We start from the raw sequence: 17,896 nt of genomic DNA on the forward strand, positions 1-17,896 counted from the left end.
GGAATTAGAGCCACAAAATCCCTCTGACTCCATGAGAAGCTCGGGGTCTCAGGCAGAATACGGCTCATCAAATCATCCTCAGAGTGGGAACTTGCAAGAGCAAACTCCTCATGGCTGCCTTAACAAGATAACCCCATATCCTGATTCCTGTCTGCCATTGCCTAACCTGGCCTCTCCTTCCCACTGCTACCCTGCAGCGCAGCAGTAGCACTTGCCTACACATACACAGCGTCATATATAAAAAGGCTGAATGCTGACTAAGCAGCTGGAAACAGGGAGAAAGAAACAGCCACATGGAACCACCTGCTCCGCATGGACCACCAGCAAGTAGTTTGCCCATCTCTGCCCAAGAGCTTTGCCTGGGCTTTTATCCAACAATTGAAGCAAAGGGACTTTGTTTCAACCCCTGAAGATGACTGCACCACTTATAGCATGCTAGAAATCCTCTTTTATGTTCGATGGGCACCATCGTGTTCTTGTTAAAGAAAGACCATCGTTCTGAGATGTTTTGTATTCTCCTCTCAACATCAATGGGAACTCTGGGTGCTTACTAAAGATGGGCCTGCGTCTTGGCAGGGAAGGGGGAGAAGAGGGACTGTGCTCAAGGAGTTTGCAAGAGGAACAGAGACTGCTCCATACCAGCCTGCAGGGATGTCAAGTGGTGTCTTTCTTGGTCAGAAGAGGATAGGGGATATACATTCCTTAAACACAGGTATTTTGCGGAGCATTTAATAATCTGCTTACTGGATGCAGATTGCTAATGTTAGGGGGAGGGTGGCTTCAAGATCACAGCTTATCTAGTCACAGAGATATCAGGGGTGAGTGGGAGGCATATCTCTGGTGTATATCTCCTGGCAATAACTCAAGGTATGACAAATGGTGTTACTTACGGGAAGTATTAGTGTATGCAATTTCATCCTCTTTTGGGCGAAAAGATTTGGCAAAAAGTCAGCTGTGTATTCCAGCTGTTTGGCTTGCCTGATCTGCTGGACCATTTGACTAACATGCATTACATTCAAATCATAAATACAGAGGTCTTGTTCCTTACCTGTTGGGTTGGGATAGTTGATTGCTGGAAGAGGAAATAGAAAAACAAGTCAGAACAGCTAGTACTCCCTCAAATCGCAAATCACAATCAAAATCTGAAAATAAAACAAACACATCAAGAAAGGTCACAGATGCACAAATCTCCTAGCAGTACCCCTGTGAAACAGCAGAGCTCCATGTCTGCCTTGGTGATGGAACAAGATGCTGACTCTCTGACCCAAGCAGCAGCAGACTTTAAGAAAACCCCACCTAAAGGGTGATCCCAGGATTGCACAGGGGAACCCTTCTGGCAACACAAGCAGCTTCTTTCTGGAGCACCCACTGGGACATCAAAACACTTTGAGACACTGTGGAAGTTTGAGACAACAGCTATGCTGGGGACACCAGACATGTTGTCACTCCACGGGATAAAAGAGGGCTTTGTGAAACCATGCAAACACAGGAGGAGGTCGATCTGTACTTTCTGCTGAAATACAGGGTTCAAACTCCTGAGGGGAGTAAAGAAATCATAGGGTTGCAGGAATGGGGAGAGTTGTGAGCTGTTGGGATGCTGGGGAGAGAAACATGGTCAATGTATGTCAGTGGGATGACCTGGGATTCAGGATATTGGACAGAGGTACAAGTTTACTAGTGACTAGTTGGGAAAAGAACTGTGCGTTCAGCTCTGGAAAGAACTGAAGCCCCTTGAAACCCTCTTACTGTTACGGGCACGTGGCTAATACACAATGTTCAGTGTCTGTCCTCTAAAATACGCCACTGTACCACAGGAAGCTGCAGCACGGCCTGACGGGGGACTGGGGTTTCGGGGCTCTCCTGCCCACAGAATGGAGACTGCGAGTCAGAGCTGCTAAGTGAAGGATGAGTGGAGGCTGGCCCTCAGAGGTCTCTGTCTAGTGCTCCGCATTGGTGGCAACAGCCAAAATACAGCCAAATGTGACAGCACTATGCCATCAAAACTCTGCAGAGCAGAGAGGTCCACCTAAGCGTCACAGAAGACAACATCTATGCATGCCCATGTCCCTAGGCCTGAGGCTCGGACCTGCTCTCGTAGCCAGGACCGAGGAGGAGACACCTACGTTCCATGTACCGGATGATGCGGGCAGCCATATCTCCAGCCCCAAAGCTGGTGATGGGCGTCAGGCGAACTTCATAGCTCTGAGGCACTTTCAGGTTGGGCAAGATGTGCTCCAGCAGCAGGCCCTTCTCCATTTTCTGCACAGGAATGAAGGTTTGGATGGTGTTTCTCTGAGCCAGCTGCATAGAAAAAGAACCCCCAGTGTTATGAAAACCATGAAACTGGAAACCTGACGGATCCTATTCCTGCCCTTCATACACAGACAAGTACACCTGGTTTCTCAATGAGATCCTCATGCAGAATTGGTTTGAAAATTCCACAGGTGCAGAACAGTGACCAAGAGCCTGGTCTCTCCCTGAAGCCTTGGGGTCCTCCTGACTGGGGGGACAACTTGAACTACAGGTCCTGGAGCAACTCTGTGTTGGAACTAATGTCTGCAAGAGGGGAGGAATAAACCCAACTCACCTCCATTAGTGTGTGTGACCATCCACGGTCCTGTGCACACACAGCATGGCTTTTTGCCAGGATACCCTTCAGTTCACAAACACTGCTGCAGAACTCATTCATTTGCTGCCTGGGCCCTGTGGCATTTAATTTGGTGCCTTGCTGGGACCTGCCTACGGCCATGCTTCCTCAGCATCCTTCCACAGGATCTGCCCTTGAATCCTAGCCCACACTAGGCTCCACAGACCAGAGCAAGGGTCTAGTTCAAGTCAGTGGTCCTCTGGAGTCACTCATAGGCTCCCTCTTTCTCTGATGCCCACTGAGGATGGAGCTCAACCATGCTAGCTGAACCATACCAGCTGAACATCGTTCAGTTTGCTAAGGCAAAGCAGGGAAGTTTCAAGAAAACAACGGGAAAAATGTTGTTGTCAAAATCACCACCACTAAAAATGATGAATTATGTGTCAGTGAAACTTCCCTGCCACAGTCATGCTTGCTTGGCAGGGGAAGGACAAGAACAAGGATTGCGTTGTGAAGATACAGTTTCCTGCCTCTTGCTGTGCAGTGCCTGAATGCTTGTGGCAAGATATGTTATTGGGGATGCTGGTCCTGGTAAAAAGACCTTTGGCAGGGTTTTCCATGGCCCAGTGTTCACTGTCCCAGACAGCTTTCCCCTGCCTCTGATACCTCCTCTAGGTTGACAGGTTTCATCGCAAAGGCAATTCTCCTGATGATAGGCAGGCTCAGTGTTCATCATCAACTCCGAACTTACAGGATTATTGGAACAGGGATGCAGGGAGGAAGGTTTACAGCAAATCTGTCAGTGTGGGAAGTGTGGGGCAATAAAATCGAGTGAGGACACGACAGGAGCAAAGGCCACCAGCAAGGCAGGGCAGGGGAGCAATGCAGATATGGCGCTTGGTAAAAACAAGCACATGCAATCCCTCCTCTGCCTGCCTCCGGCCCTAATGTACATAACTGTAAGTTCAAGCTCAGAAGCAATGGCTGCCACTGGAGAGCTTGCCGTGCCAGAGCTCTGTTCATTTCCAGCATGGCCAGGACCCAATGACCCACCTCCTCACCTCAGTTATCTCCCACGGTTTGGTCAGTGCTCAGAAGGGAAGGGACAGGGCTGGACCAGATCCTGCCGTGGTACTGTGTCGGGGCAGGGACTGGCCCCTGGGAACCTGTGGCTGCATGTGGTTCTCTCAGCAAACAACAACTTTGTACCTGCCTTTGTACCTAAACAGATCAGGGTGCAAGCTGCTCGAGGAACTGCTTTCTGCACCCTCCTCTCCTGGGCAAGATGGGTCAGAGGGCCTGGAACTTCTCCAGCGCCTTCCTCCAGCTTGGTGCCTTCCTGCGAGGCACCTGGGAGCAGTCCCGGAGGGCAGGACCAGGGCAGTGCCTCTGGGAACCAAGCACGAACTTGGCATCGGGATGCTGCTGGGATCCATCCGTACCAACAACGCCCCACCTGGCGTGGGGCACACCGGCTGGGTGCTGATCCAGCTGGCATGCCCACCGCTCAGCCCTCCCATCTGCCTGCCCTCCGCACTGCCGCTCTGCCGAGCAAGAGCAGAGCCGGCTCCCAGCAGCAGCGATCTCACCTGGGGTCGTTAGCACCAGAACCCCAATTACCTGGCAGGAGAGGAGGGGTCACAAGCCAGAAGCAGGAGGCTGGAGCAGTACAGCTCCTGGCATGGGGCTTTCTGGGGAGCCTTACTGGGGGGGCTGGTGGCATCTCCTCCCCACAGACTGCCATGAGCTGGGGCACTGGGAAGGTGGCCAGCAAATAGGAGGAGGTCAGGAGCCATTTCCCTCGTCTAGATATAACCTTTAGAAGAGAAACAAAATGGGGAGTCGGAGAGAAGCCGGAAGGTGAGATTCAGACAGTGCAAATTCCACCTCAGCTGGGACTTAGGTGGAATTTGGGTATCTAAAGTCTGTGGGAGCAATGTCAAATCACGTACTCTCCCACATCACCTAATCCAGGACAAACTGAGAAATCAGCCTCCAGTCTGGACTGCAAAGCTCTAGTTGAGTCTATCCTCAGGGGCACGTGGGTTTAACCAAATAAATACCTGGCTGCTGCCCAGGTTTGGCTGTGAAATGGAAATTAATAAAGGCACATATGGCCCCAACAGGTCGCAACTGTCCTGCTTCCCAGGAGAGACCTGGATCACTAGGTGAAGGGAGAGGCACAGCCAGCGCTCAGCACGTACCTCCTCTTGGAGCATAGGGGAAAAGTTTTGGGAGGGTCTTTTCCCTCCACCAAATACTTTCAGCCCAAATCTTCTCTCAGCCTGTGTCCTCCGTCCCAACCTGCAATTTGGACAAACACAGCAACTGGCTGCCAGCGAGGCTGCCCTCTGCACATCCTTACTGCGGTCCTGGCATCCCAACAGAGCTGGCCCGGGATGCCTTTGGAAAGACTGGCTCTTCTGGGTGAAAAGCAGCACAGGCCAAACATCTCCCCTGGGCTGGCTAGCTGCAGCCGTCAGGAGAAAGTGCTGCCAGCAGCGTTTACAGGGCATGAAATCAGTGCAAGGGAGGAAAAGGGGAGCGCTCCAGCCAGCCGATCGCTCGGTGTGCACAGAGCAGGTGCCGGCTCGCAGTCACTAGCACAGGTCCAGCAGACAGAGACATTAAGGCCAAGGTCTGGCTCTCCCCGCCATCCCTAAACATCCTTTGCCTCTCTGATTGCCAGCAGCTGGTCTGTGTGGAGCTGCATGCATCAGTCCAGCAGGAACCCATTTTTTAATTCTCCACTTCAATCGCCCGCTGCTGGCCTCGTTCTCCTGATCCATGCGTGCTCTTCTCCCATGCTACCCTGGTATCTTCCTCCCTCCACCCCCTCCTCAGCCTCCTTCCTCCTTCTGGTCACGCTGGCCCAGTGCTCCAGCTTGTTGCTGCGGTGCAGTTAATACAGCAGAGGCAGGCGCAGAGGACAGTGAAACGCTGGCCACCTCATTAGAGATGCTGAAGCCTCAGTGGAGGATCTCACGCAACAAGCTCATCCATCACCCGAGTCGGGATGCTGCCAGTGGGGCTAGAACAAGAGCACAGCGCAATGCACAGCCTCGTCTCTGCCTTCACCTCCTTTCATTTCTAGTAATGAAAGGGAGGGGATGTGAAGGGAAAAAACAAACCAACCCACAGTTTCTACCAGCTGGCTGTGATTATCACACAGGCTGCAGAGGGAAGAACGTTCTTGCAGAATGAGTTCACTAAAAACACCTTACAAAGGGCAAAATCAGCCACGCGTGGGACATATGTATTCACATGCACAGTGCGCAGCCTGTCCCTTTCCCCTGTCACTTGCAAGCAATATTAGCAACCGAGGGAAAGCACACTTAAGTGCTCATATGTACTTTAGCCATCAGGCCTCCAGCACCTGCAAACTAGGTCTGCCCTTTCTCATTCCTCACCATCACATTCTGTTGGTTGGTGTTGTCTGCCCCGTCCCCCACCTTATCATTTCATCTGGCTTGTGATGCTTAGAGAGTGCTTGTCCCGCTGCGGCCAGCCAAGACGGCTCATGGTCCAGGAACACATGCCAAGAGCCTCGGAGAGAAAAGCAAGATGCCACACTGCTTCCCTGCGACCCTGCTTCCACCCCAGCTGGGATGCCGTCCCAGCAGAGTGGGTCAAAGTATGACACCACCACACCTACGTTTTCTGTTTATGTAGGCTATTAAAGGAAAAAAGGATGTTGCTTTCAGACTGAATGATATTTAAGCCAGGTACATGTCAGCTAACAGACATAATAAAGCCAAAGGATATTAATAAACACATCTGTCAATAGTTAATATTGCAGTCTTCCTCAACAAACCACACCACGCGTTCACAAGACCATGATAACCTACCTGTGCTGGGACTTGGTGTGACCTGCGTAGCCACACATGTGGTCTTTCAACCAGCTGCACATTAAGCAGCTGTGCATGCTTGTTTGAGGAAAGAAATTAGAAGGAAAAGCTGTTTCATCACCAAACCCCAGGGAATTGTTACAAACACCAGCTAGAAAAACGTATATTAAAATCACGCAGATTCCCCAACAAGCTGATCGGAGCAAAGGAACCGCCCTGCGGGCACCCAGCTTCCCAGCATTGCTCTTCACTTCTGCCACTCTCTCCTTACTTGTCCCACGTCTTCAGCAACTTCTCAGCTCGGGGCATGAGCACTAACTCTGCTCCCCTCCAAATCCTTTCCACACATGCTCTCTCTCCCTTTATTCTCAGCCTCATTCAGATTCCCCCGGGTGCTCCTTCCTGCAGCACAAACGAGACGGGGTGGCTGCCCGCACTCCCGCTCCGTCCTTGCCAGCTAACCGCAGGCTTGGGCCGCTGGGAAAGGTCCCAGCTCCCGTCCCCAGCCACGCCGGCCTCTCCGAAGGGAGAGGAGACGGCAGAGGGAGGCAGGCTGCTGTGGCACAGCCTCGGACGCCGGCTCCCTGCCTCCGACGGGCTCTTCCTTGCTCCCCGTACGGCTCCGCGGAGGAGCACAACAGACAGACGCTGTCCCCGACACGCGTGCAGGTGGGGCGTCACGCCGATTCCCCCCCTCAACCTGCGGGTGTCAGGACGCTCTGGAGGGCAGACGTGCATGGGACTGGGAGCCGTGGGGAGCCTGGTGGTGCGGGAAGCACAGGTGTCTCAAAAGGGTTTGAAAGAAGCACGGGGCAACAGCGTGGAGAAAATAATCTTCAACTGCCAATGCAACTGGTGGGCTGCACTCTTCGAGCAACCAGCAATTAAGTGGTCTTCACAGCGCAGCACCCTGGCAGCAGTAGGTGCAAGGGCTTCCGTGTCTCTCGTGCCCAGGAGAACAGTCTCAGCTGAGCTGCCCAGTTTCTCATCAGACACAGACATCCCGGTTTAGCACGGTCGAGGGCCCAGGAGAAGGTGACGGCAGCAGAAGGGCACTTTTCCTCTGACAGGTGATACCACTCAGGATGTGAAAGAGCCTCCCATTTTTATCAGTTCAGCCTGTTTGCCAACAGTCTTAGACACATTATATGGCTCTGTCCTGGGGGGCTGCAGGCACCATCTCACATGTCAGATTTTCCCTGTGGCTGCGACTGCCGTGAACTCATCCCAACAAAATCCAGCTACAACACAGCTGCTCCCTTCCAAAGGGAGTGTCGTTCACAAAGACCAGAAACAATCACACCGTTGCCCTCAACATGATGGGACTGGCAACGTCTGTGGCCTTAAACTGGTGGCAGCCAGGAAAGATACTCCCAAGCACCCCATCCTAGGGACTGAAAGGGGTTGAGCTTTGTTACGGTGTTAGTGACAACTTCTGGGATGAACATGGGGCTCTGCAATGCAAAGCACCCTGCCACATCAGCAGACTTGCCTCGTCCTCAATTTCTGCCCCAGCTGCACCTCCAAGTCTACAGGATGCCTTTGCAGAGAGGTAACTTCAAAGAGTTTAGATGCCATGGACTTCTTAAAGTTAAAAAAAAAAAAAGGAAAAGATTATGACAGGATTTATGTGTCAGAGTTTGCAGTGTCAGAGATGGAGAGCAAATTATCCAAGGGCCAGACCCATTCTCCATTGCTAGAGAATGAGAGCCCAGGAGATGAATTCCATGGGTAGAAGTAAGACAATTTAAAATTCTTTGGGAAAAGACGAATGAAAAATGCTCAGAAACAGAGGCAGGAGGGAGGTGGGGACAGGAAATTTAGGAACCCCTCCCAAACATGAGGCTCCAATATTTTCCACAGTGATGGAAAAACATGCTATAAATCTGACCCTTCTCTCCCACTTCTTCCCATGGACATTCTGACACACAGCAATGGATTGAGATTCTGGTCCTCGATGTCACCTTGGCACCGCAGGACAGAGCAGAGGAAGATGGTTTGACTTTGACATTGCAATTGAACACCACAGATTTGACTCTTGCTTTCTGTATTTTGGCAGGGGAATAAAACCCCTTTGCACTGGCAGCCCCCTCCTATCTTGCAGGAATTCAGAAAAGAGAAAAGCACGGCCACGTTCAGGGACACAGCAGGGGAAGTACACTCCTGGCTGACAGACCCCAGTCCCCTGTCACCGCAGGGGCTACCTCTGCATATTCATTTTATGAATGTACCACATCCCATCTTAAAAGCTGTTCCTGTTTGGCCTGCTTCTCCTGCTGGACGTCTGTTCCGGAGCCTGGCTGCCCTAATGTTCTAATTTCCAGCCTGAATTTATTCACAGGCAGCTTGCACCCAGTTGATCTTGTGCCAATATTGTCCTTTAGCTTAAATGGCTCTTTTCCCTCCCTGCTGCTTGACCCCCTGATGTTTTTATAGACAGCAATCACACCCCTTCTCAGCCTTTTCGTTGCTAGGCTAAACAAGCTGAGCACTCTGTGCCTCCTCTTGCAACACAGACCCTCACTTTCCCTGATCTGCTCTATAATCCTTTCCTGCATGATCCCACTTGCCGAGTTCGGTATCCCAGCCCTGCATATAGGGTGCAATAGCACTTCTCCACCTTGCCTGGAAGTACCTCAGGCTTCACCCAGGAGTACATTTGCCCTTTCCCACACCTGCATCTTACCAGCAGCTCCTTGAAGTCAACTCACTCACCCACGTCATTCCTTCATTTCAGTCATTTCCCACTGATGAGCACCCAGCCTGTAGCAGATTCCTCCGACAGCGCTCTCCACGTGCCCGACCTTGCATTTGTACTGCTGCATGTCACCCCACCTGAGCCACTCAGGTAGTTTTCCGTCTTTCAGACCTTCTTTACAATATCCTAATCCTTCACTGAGGTGGCATTGCATCCCAGCCTGGTGTCAGCTGCACAGAATATCAGCAGCACAATCCTAATATTGTGCTGGGGGGATTCTGATCTCACTGGCCATGGGGAAGATGCCTGCCCACTTGGCAGGGTAGGTGCCATCTGGAAAAGCCATTTGGCTAAGTTTTGGTTAGTGGAGAAATTTGGTCTGGATACGAAGACAGTCACTGTGATGCTTCTCTATAATCTCTCACCAAACTTCCTGTGCCTGTCAGATGGGATTAAAACACTTCCTTGGGTTAGTACTTCATCACTGCTTTGAATGGAAATGATGTCAAGCATTAACAGCATCAGTTAAAGGGCTAGGGTAAGTTTAAAGTTGGATTTATTTTGTTTTCCTTGCTTGATGGCCATTACTCATTAAGGGTTTCCAGAGCAAATGATCACATTGCAAACATCAAGTTGGCATTTACCAGACAAGCACACCAGTGAACCAAAATTCATGCCTATGTATGTTATTTATCAGTCAAGCACACAGGTTCATATCCTGGGGTTAAGCAAGCATGGACGGCCAGAGCAAATCTATTATTCAGTTTAAATGAAGAGCCCTGGAAGATTTTCCTCCTCAATTGTCCTTAGCAGGAGGCTCTCTTTCCAGACTGAGACATCCCCAACTCCAAAGAGGGAAGCAACTGCAACCTTCAGTAGCTACCGAGGACAGCTGGAGCCATCTAAGCCACGAGACAGTCTCTCTTCCTCTCGCACAATCAGCTGCCCATCCTCATTAGGTGCCGAGAGCAGCAGTTTACAGCTTCCCAGAGAAGCCAAATTGGTGCTGTCATGAATTACTGTAAGTGCTTGTTCCACACTCTTCAATAATGTCTTTCATTAGGGGCTGATGAGAAAGCAATATGTATTTTATTAGCATATGTTCCCTGGTCTAAGAAGAACAGACCTAATCTTCACTCTGTCAGGGAGGCAGTCAAGTAAAAGCCTTAACTGAGGCACAGCATGACTGGCAACTTCATGAGCCATGGGCTTACTGGGGCATCATGCGGCTGCACGTCCTGAGGAGGGGGAGCCCAGGAGCTGAAGAAGAAAAGGGGTGGACTAGCACCTGAATTTGGTGATGGGTGGGAGGGGAGGGAGAGCCAACACGCTCCTCAGGCTGTGCAAGGAGCCTGCGGTGGTGTCACTGTGTGTGGTACTGAGCTAGACAGGTTATGTGTGTATCAAACTATGTTATCTCTCTCCTACTGTCTCACACCCGTATCTTCAATCCTGAAGGCACATGCGGTCCTTCTCTTCAGACTGGAATCTCTATTCCACTGCTGCAAGATCCTACCTGTTCTTGACTATGCACTGCAGAGCCTGAAATCACCTCTCTCTCTGCAGCAGGGTGGTAAGCTGAATAAGGGACAATATCCCTCATGTTGCTCTGTAGCCTCCTCCTGCCCAGAGCAATGGTTCCCACCTCTTTTGAGCCTCATGTCTGAAATTCGGCACTGCTCAGTTCCTTATTGGATCCAACTTTATACCCATCCCTAATCTCAGTGAGCACAGTCTCCTCTTCTAACCATTTCCTTGCACTGGACATGACTGCCTGCAGCCAGACCCGAGTATGTGTCTATTCACCACGCTGTCAGCACTTCTGGCTCCAAGAAGAAAAAGCAAGCTGGCTCTACATAGCCCAGGTTTGCTCAGCTGCAGTTGGGTTGAGCTCTAAGCCATTTTGTCTGTAATAAGGTTGTGACTTACCAAGGGAGACATGCTCTACCAACGGGAGTTGATATCTCCCAGGCTTCTTGGGTTCTCAACAGACCTTGGCAGAACCCTTTGTTAGGGCACCATTACCCTTAAAAACAACAATTAATAAAGGATAAGGCTGTTGCTTACTGGAGAAGAAATAGCCTTCGTGTGGCATTCTGGACTTCCCAGCCCAATATACGTAATGAAGGTATATAGGTACGTATCATTCCAGAGCCTATAGGCCACCTTCAACTCGATTGCAGGCAGCACAGCATACGCAGGGAGAGCCATAAAGCCCTTCACATTGCTCCACGCTGCCTGTGCTGGCAGCATGACTGCATACATTTCATTTCTTTATGAAACACAGTCAAAACATCTATCTAGTGCCTACTCCTGTCTGTTCGTCACTAGCTACGGGAGAGACTACATCTCTCTTCCAAACCCTTCCCCCTTCACACACTCTCCCTTCTTATCTCATGTCCTAGGAAGTGAAAACCAGGAAAAAAACCCCAAACCCAAGAACAAAACCAAAAAAGGAAACAGAAACAAAAGAAAGAAGAGGTGGAAAATAGGAAGGGGAGCAGGGAAGGGGAAGAAGGTGCACAGAGAAAAGACTGAAGCAGCAGGAGGAACATGGGCTGACTACTGAAAACAACAGACAAGCAGAGTAAATAGGAGGAAGCTGCATCACAGCTTATCGATAGGGACTCTCAGAAAGGCTCAATAACTAGCATGTACCCTTTTGAAGCCACCAAAGGAGTGTGGGTAAGAGATGCACACAAAGGACTCACTTTTATCTTTGATACCTGGCAAGCATTTTTCATCCTGTGCTCCGCTTTGTAAAACACAAGCCAACAGCCTGCTGGATATGAACAAGCACAATGGTGTGAAAACAACATCTCAAGCCTGCAAGGCTGATGTGAGGAGTGCATTGGTTGGGGAAATGTGATTATCTCTTCTCTCACATTCTCCTTACCCTGAATGAGCACTGAACAGCAGTGTTAGGAGCTAGAGGTAGATGAGATTTTGCTTCCAGATGTGTTTTAAGATCATATGAGCCTTTCCAGTGAGATTATTTGTACTGTTCTTCCCAGTCACTGTAACTATTCCTAACAGAGCTAAGAGTGGGAAAACTGTTCATAATTATTTGGTTGTCCTAGGCAAGCTAAACAATATCCTGCTTTCTCTCTTGCACAGTCACGTACTTGAATTGCATTATGACTACAAATGCTTACAAAAAGTAAATGTTAAGACAAAATCTCTGCTGCAAGGCACCTTATGAACAGCAAGCCATGTTGTAAAACTCAGCTACCCTGTTTTGGGCAGGTTACCCTGCTTACTTTGGATAACTAGAGAAGAGAAATGGTACCATGACGCATAACTAACCTGCTGCTGCTCACATTACCAATTTTCCCAACTAACTGGTTACAAATGATCTGTGGACCAGGGATAACCAGCTCAAGAAAACTGTGAATCATGCTGAAGAGCAATTTGTGAATACAAAAAGACAGAATTAGTCAGACATTCATTAGTTAGGCATCGTTTGCTAAGCTCTTGTGGGCAAAGGGATGTCTCAATAGTGGCGTTGGAAGATGTTAGGCTGACCTATGGGGGAAAAAAACCTCATCCCATGGCTCCCAACCATTTCCACTGAACTCACCTGACCCATCGGTGCTGGCCAGGCCTGTATCGAGCTTCCCCAGCCAGCCTTGCAAGAATCACTCTGATCCTCTGTCTGACGGGGCTAACAACAACCGTTGTTAGAGGGCAGACACCTCTGCCTGCAGTGAGCAACAGCCAGGAGGAAACTCTTCCTTTGCATTGGGCAGAAGCTCTGCTGTTGCCGACTTAGCAGTAAAGAAAACATACATGAAATGTAGAAAAAGCTCCTGATTTCCCACCCCCACCAAATATTTGGCTGTCCTGGAGTCTTCCCTTACAGCACAGGTAGAAAGGACCTTGTTCTAGAAGCTGATCTCATCGACGTATCATCCCCCGTGACAGATCGCTAGGAAGGAAAAGAGAGATGGATCAACTTGCTGTCAGCTGCAGTGACCGACGCGTCCCATTTTCAGGCAGCAAGCTGAGGCAGGATCCTGCCCTCTCCACTCCCAAATGCCTGTGGCAAAATTGCTGCTTTACCCCCAGGTCCTGCACAGCAATCTCATTAAGCTTCAAGCACAGCTTGTCCATCAAATGCTATTGATCAGCCAGCTCTCCTTCCACCAGCCCGTGGCTGCTACTCAATCCCACCGCACGTCCCAAACCTCTCCTCCCCTTGCAGCCTAAAAAGGCTGTGTCGTTTCTCCCTTCTCTTGTTTCCCTGGCTTTGCATCATTAAGGCTGTTTGAACCATCCGCCAAGCACGCCTCCCGCTGACACGCTGGCTTCTTCCTGCATCCTTTTCCACCTCCCTCAGGTCTGAGTTCTGCACAGCATCATGTACACCACTAGCACAATTGAAGGCAATTGACTTGAGAGCACAAATGTAACTTGCCTATTCTCACTGCCTGAACAAAAGTTGAAAAAAAATATTTTAAAAAGAGCATCCGTCGGGGAGACCGGAGACAGCTGAAAAAACACCCTTTCCCACTACAGAGGGCAGCTCAGCAGGTAGGTGGAATTGCACTGATTTGACGTTGTCCCATATGACAGCAGCCTGTGATCAGACATAAAACTGGCAGCCAAGGTAGGCAAAAAAGAAGACAGGACTAAAGAAGCTTTCCAGCAGGTATGACTTATAAGCCATCCTACAACAGAAGGTCTGCTTTGAGATTCAGTCCTGAGAAAACACTGGGAGGCCAAGTCACTGCAATCCCCAGGCCTAACACCAGTGAGACAGGACCAGCGCAGCCTGCCTCAAGTGAAATGATGAACAGGAAAGGGATGTGCTGTTCGTCACACCCCACAAGTGTTTTGATCCACGCAGCATCTCTCATGCAGCCAGGGCCACCGTCTTCACCGGGAAGTCACGCTCCCTTCCTCGCTGCAGCCGGCTGGGGCTGTGATGCTCTAGCAGGGAGGAGGAAAGGAAAAGTGACTTGCACATCCCTTTTCCATGTCCCCTGTCTATGCCCCGCACTGGGCTGTTTAGTTAAGTGGCCTCTCAGTAGGAGGATTTTTCGGTGGACATGGCACCACAAGCCCTTTCCCTTTTTCCAGGTGACACCAGGCACATTTTATCCAGAGCAGGATGGGGACCTCTCCACTTTACAAGCCACAACTCCATCCTTTAAGCTTTTCATGTCTAGTATGAAAAGGAGCTAGGAGGACAGCCCTGACTGCTTTTTAGCTAAGCTGTCCTAAAACCTTATCGTATCACTTCCTCAGCTCCTGCAGTGTCCCTCAGCTGAAAACCCCACCGCAGCACTAGGCAGGGGATGCACAGGATGGGGCTGCTGGGGCTTGGTGCCCCAGTGAGCCTCGGGGTGAGGGCTATGGACCCAGGCCTGTCGGCAGCCCCAGGTGAGTGTTGCCCAGGCAGAATGTAATCTCCAGGAGCCCACAAAACATTATCCCCTTTGTTTGTAAAGTGAGTTCTGCCAACCCTGCCTGCCTCGTGCAGAGCTGCCTTCTTTCCTAGCCCTCGGCATCCCCCCAGCCTGGAGGTGCAGCCCTCAGGCAACCCCCCGAGGCGGCGGCTGCTCAGTTTCTCAAGAAGCTTCGCCTGAAACCACGGTTGCATCTGCAAAAGAAAAGGGATTTTGTTCACCTCCCAGAGCACAGGGCTAGGCTGCTGCAAGGGCCACCGCCTGGCTGAGTACACCCCCTTTCTGCATTCATAGTCTTTCCTAACCTGTGACCCAATAAACAGATGGGTTTATAATATCTAGAGGCAGAGAAAACAATACTGCTTGTATTGCTTGGTTTTATAAGGTTTTTTTATATATTACTGTCTTGGTTTTATACTCTTCTTCAGACACTGGCTACTGCTGAAGATGGGAGGAGACAAGCTTTTGGCATGGATGTTCTCACTCCTGATTAGTACAGGGCTGGGTGGATTAGCTTGCTCTGGAAATTTGTTCTACCCTGGTTGCCCAAACTAGCTGCTTATTTTATCACAGCATGGCTTACAAGCATTGGAAGATGCATCCAACTTCACTAGGTTGGTTCCTCATGGGCCAAGGGCCACGCACTTGTGTTCATCAAGCCATGGTGGTGCACGAACAGGGGAAGCACAATGCTGTGAGTTAACAGTGTTCTCTACTAAACATCTATGTAAAAGACTATGGGCTGGTGCACTGCTCGCTCATCCTCCCTTTCGAGTAGTACCATCCCTGCTTGGTGTGAAGGGACCGAGCAAGAGATGTCCCTGCCCTGGTCTGTGTGCCCTTGGAGGGATGTCCAGCTCTGTGCAGTAATGAAGCCAAAGACAACAGTTGACAGACACTGCTGAAGCGGGCTCAGAGAAGAGCAAAAGGACAACTCAGAGGCAGAAACGAAGCAATACAGCTCCACAGCCCGTGGGCCTTGGCATAAAACCTCCCCCGTTGCGTTGCAATGGCCATCAGCAGAGTTAACCTTCTACTCTAATCACAATCATTAAATTCCTGCTAACATCCTTGTCCTACGTCTGTCCAAACAGCTCTGTTATCTGTCACCTCCCCACACGGTGAGCCCGGCTCCCCACTGCCGCAGCTCTCATTAATGCCGCTCTGGCTGGCTGATGAGGCAAGTGGCAGCCGGCTCCGGAGCCCAGATGAGTTTTGTAGACAGCAGGGGATGTTTATCCAACATGGAGGGGATGAAAGTGCAAACAAAGAGAGACCGTACCATTACTCAGGCCTCGCGCAGGGCCGGTCTCATTAAAGACAGTCTCCCTGACAGGAATTAATCTGAAGCGACAACCCAGTGAGTTAACTTAGCAAATGGGTCCGGGGCTTGGCCCAGTGCAAATTACAGGGGTCTGTCTGGCAGGTAGTGCTGAGCCTGCTCTGAGGAGGGGAAAGGCAGGAACGTGTTAAGCTGGCCCCGTCTGGCCCGAGCCTGTGTATCAGAAGGTGCGGAGGAGATGGCAGCCTCAGGTCTCCTTGAGGGGCACAATGAAGATTAAACTTCCCCACTGCACCAATACCTTCTCCTTCCTCTTTCTCCTGCAGCCTCAAGTCACAGATGGGTTCCGGCTCATTAAGTGCACAGTAATTCTGCCACTATGCCCCGTAACCACCAGCCCAGCTCAGATCTTTCCTCCAGGATGCAACCCGCTTGCAATATTAGATGGCTTTTCATTTCTCTTTAATGTTAGAGCAGAGCTCTGGGAGGGGATAAAATACACAGAGAGAAACAAGCAACTTAAAAGGCTTTTTATTTTTTAAGCAAGGATCTGGTTTGGGGAGGCTACTTTGAATCCCCAAGCAACAAAAAACATTTTCAGTTGGAGTGCAGTGCCTCAGTGATTTTCTATGCTACAAGAATATATGGAAGAAAAAAAGGTGACTAAACAAATAGCCCAAAAGCCTCATGGCATCTGCCCGCAAACAAACAAGGCTGCAAACTCATTAAGCTCACTGGTTAAGGTGAAGTAAGGTGGTCGGCATTTGGATCAGTCGCCTTGGAGCAATAAAGGGAAAAACCTCCCAAGCCTTCAGGACAGAGGTCCATGAGGCCCCTGCAGCTCCTCAGCGGGGATGTTTTCCCCCCGAATTGCCCCTCGATGCCACTGCCTAAGCCCCACTGACCGATGCACGCCGGCAAATAACAGCCTATTTGCAGAGACATACGACAGAGGCTTTACATGAAGCTTGCTCCACATCGCCGTCATATGCGCTTTGCCTGGGTCGCTGGCTCCAAGCTGCCAGGCTGTTTATTTGGTTTTAATCGAAGGTTAATTCTTATTCTACTGGAACCGCTACGTCTGCTGTGCCGCTCATCCGGCTCCGCAGCGCTGGGAACAATCAGTTCCTGTGGAAATGCACCTGCCCGTCTTGCTGGGAGCCCCCACGCATTGCTTAGGAAACCAAATTCCCTGAGACTGCTTGCAATCCCCCCGGGAATGCCCAAGCAGCCCTTAGAAGCTATTTAACAGGAAGAGTTGGAGGAGCCACAGCACCAGCCAATTAATAAGCAGCACTTTGACTCTCACCCAGCCCCATTTTCAGCAGCTGCAGCAAGCAAATTTAATTCAAGGGTTCCCAGGTGCCTTGCAAAGCATCCTGCTACTTAGGGATCTTCACATTACATATGCCAAAAGCTCTTCAAGGAAACTGAGGAGAGTGAAATGAAAACCAGCAAAGCATTTTACAACCAGTGGGCATCCCAGCTGGCTGCCCTTTGGATTCCAGCTCAGCAAGAGTTAACAACTCCGTGGCAGCCCCTCACCATCCTGAGACTGCAAGCTGCTGCTGTCTTGTTCACCCTTAAGATGCTGAAGATCACCTGCCACCGACCACCGAGGTCAGGGAGCTCCCAGGGCTGGAGGAGAAGTTGAGCTGGCTGGCCGGGTAAGCTTTCATCAGCTCAATGCTGGCAATAAATCAGTCATGACTGGCCGTGTGTAAGGCCCATTTTATCTGAGGAGAATATTCCACTTCAATCCTAGCTCTCTAGGAGGATTTTTGTGCCACCACAAGTAGTGCCTGGAAGCCAGTGTATCCAGCGAGGAGGGCGCACAGGCAAACAGCAGCTCCTCATTCAGGCAGACAAATCCCCTTTCTTAAGAGCTCTCCAGTCAGCAATGCTTTTAAGCTTGTCACAGTTATATTCAGTAATGTCACCATGTTCTGCAGTCCAGCGACGGAACAGCAAGTCACAAAGCTCTTCCCAGGCACCCCAGTACGGAGAAGAAGGTGTGACAAAGCAGGACAACCTATGGGATGTGGAAGAGGGTGACGGCACAAGGGAAAG

The 17,896-nt window shown here is 50.4% G+C and overlaps 1 protein-coding gene across 1 annotated transcript in view; it reads right to left on the bottom strand.

Annotated features, from left to right (window-relative positions):
• MDGA1 (MAM domain containing glycosylphosphatidylinositol anchor 1) overlaps positions 1 to 17,896 on the bottom strand; it is a gene marked incomplete at both ends in the record, with an annotated part of 77,644 nt that overhangs the window by 9,293 nt on the left and 50,455 nt on the right. The window contains 2 exons of the mRNA XM_010293036.1: positions 1,049 to 1,072; positions 2,124 to 2,301. Of these exons, the coding sequence (XP_010291338.1) occupies positions 1,049 to 1,072; positions 2,124 to 2,301 (202 nt within the window). The remainder of the gene's footprint in view (positions 1 to 1,048; positions 1,073 to 2,123; positions 2,302 to 17,896) is intronic.

The sequence above is a fragment of the Phaethon lepturus genome, unplaced genomic scaffold (assembly GCF_000687285.1).
Source record: "Phaethon lepturus isolate BGI_N335 unplaced genomic scaffold, ASM68728v1 scaffold11768, whole genome shotgun sequence".
Lineage (NCBI taxonomy): Eukaryota > Metazoa > Chordata > Aves > Phaethontiformes > Phaethontidae > Phaethon > Phaethon lepturus.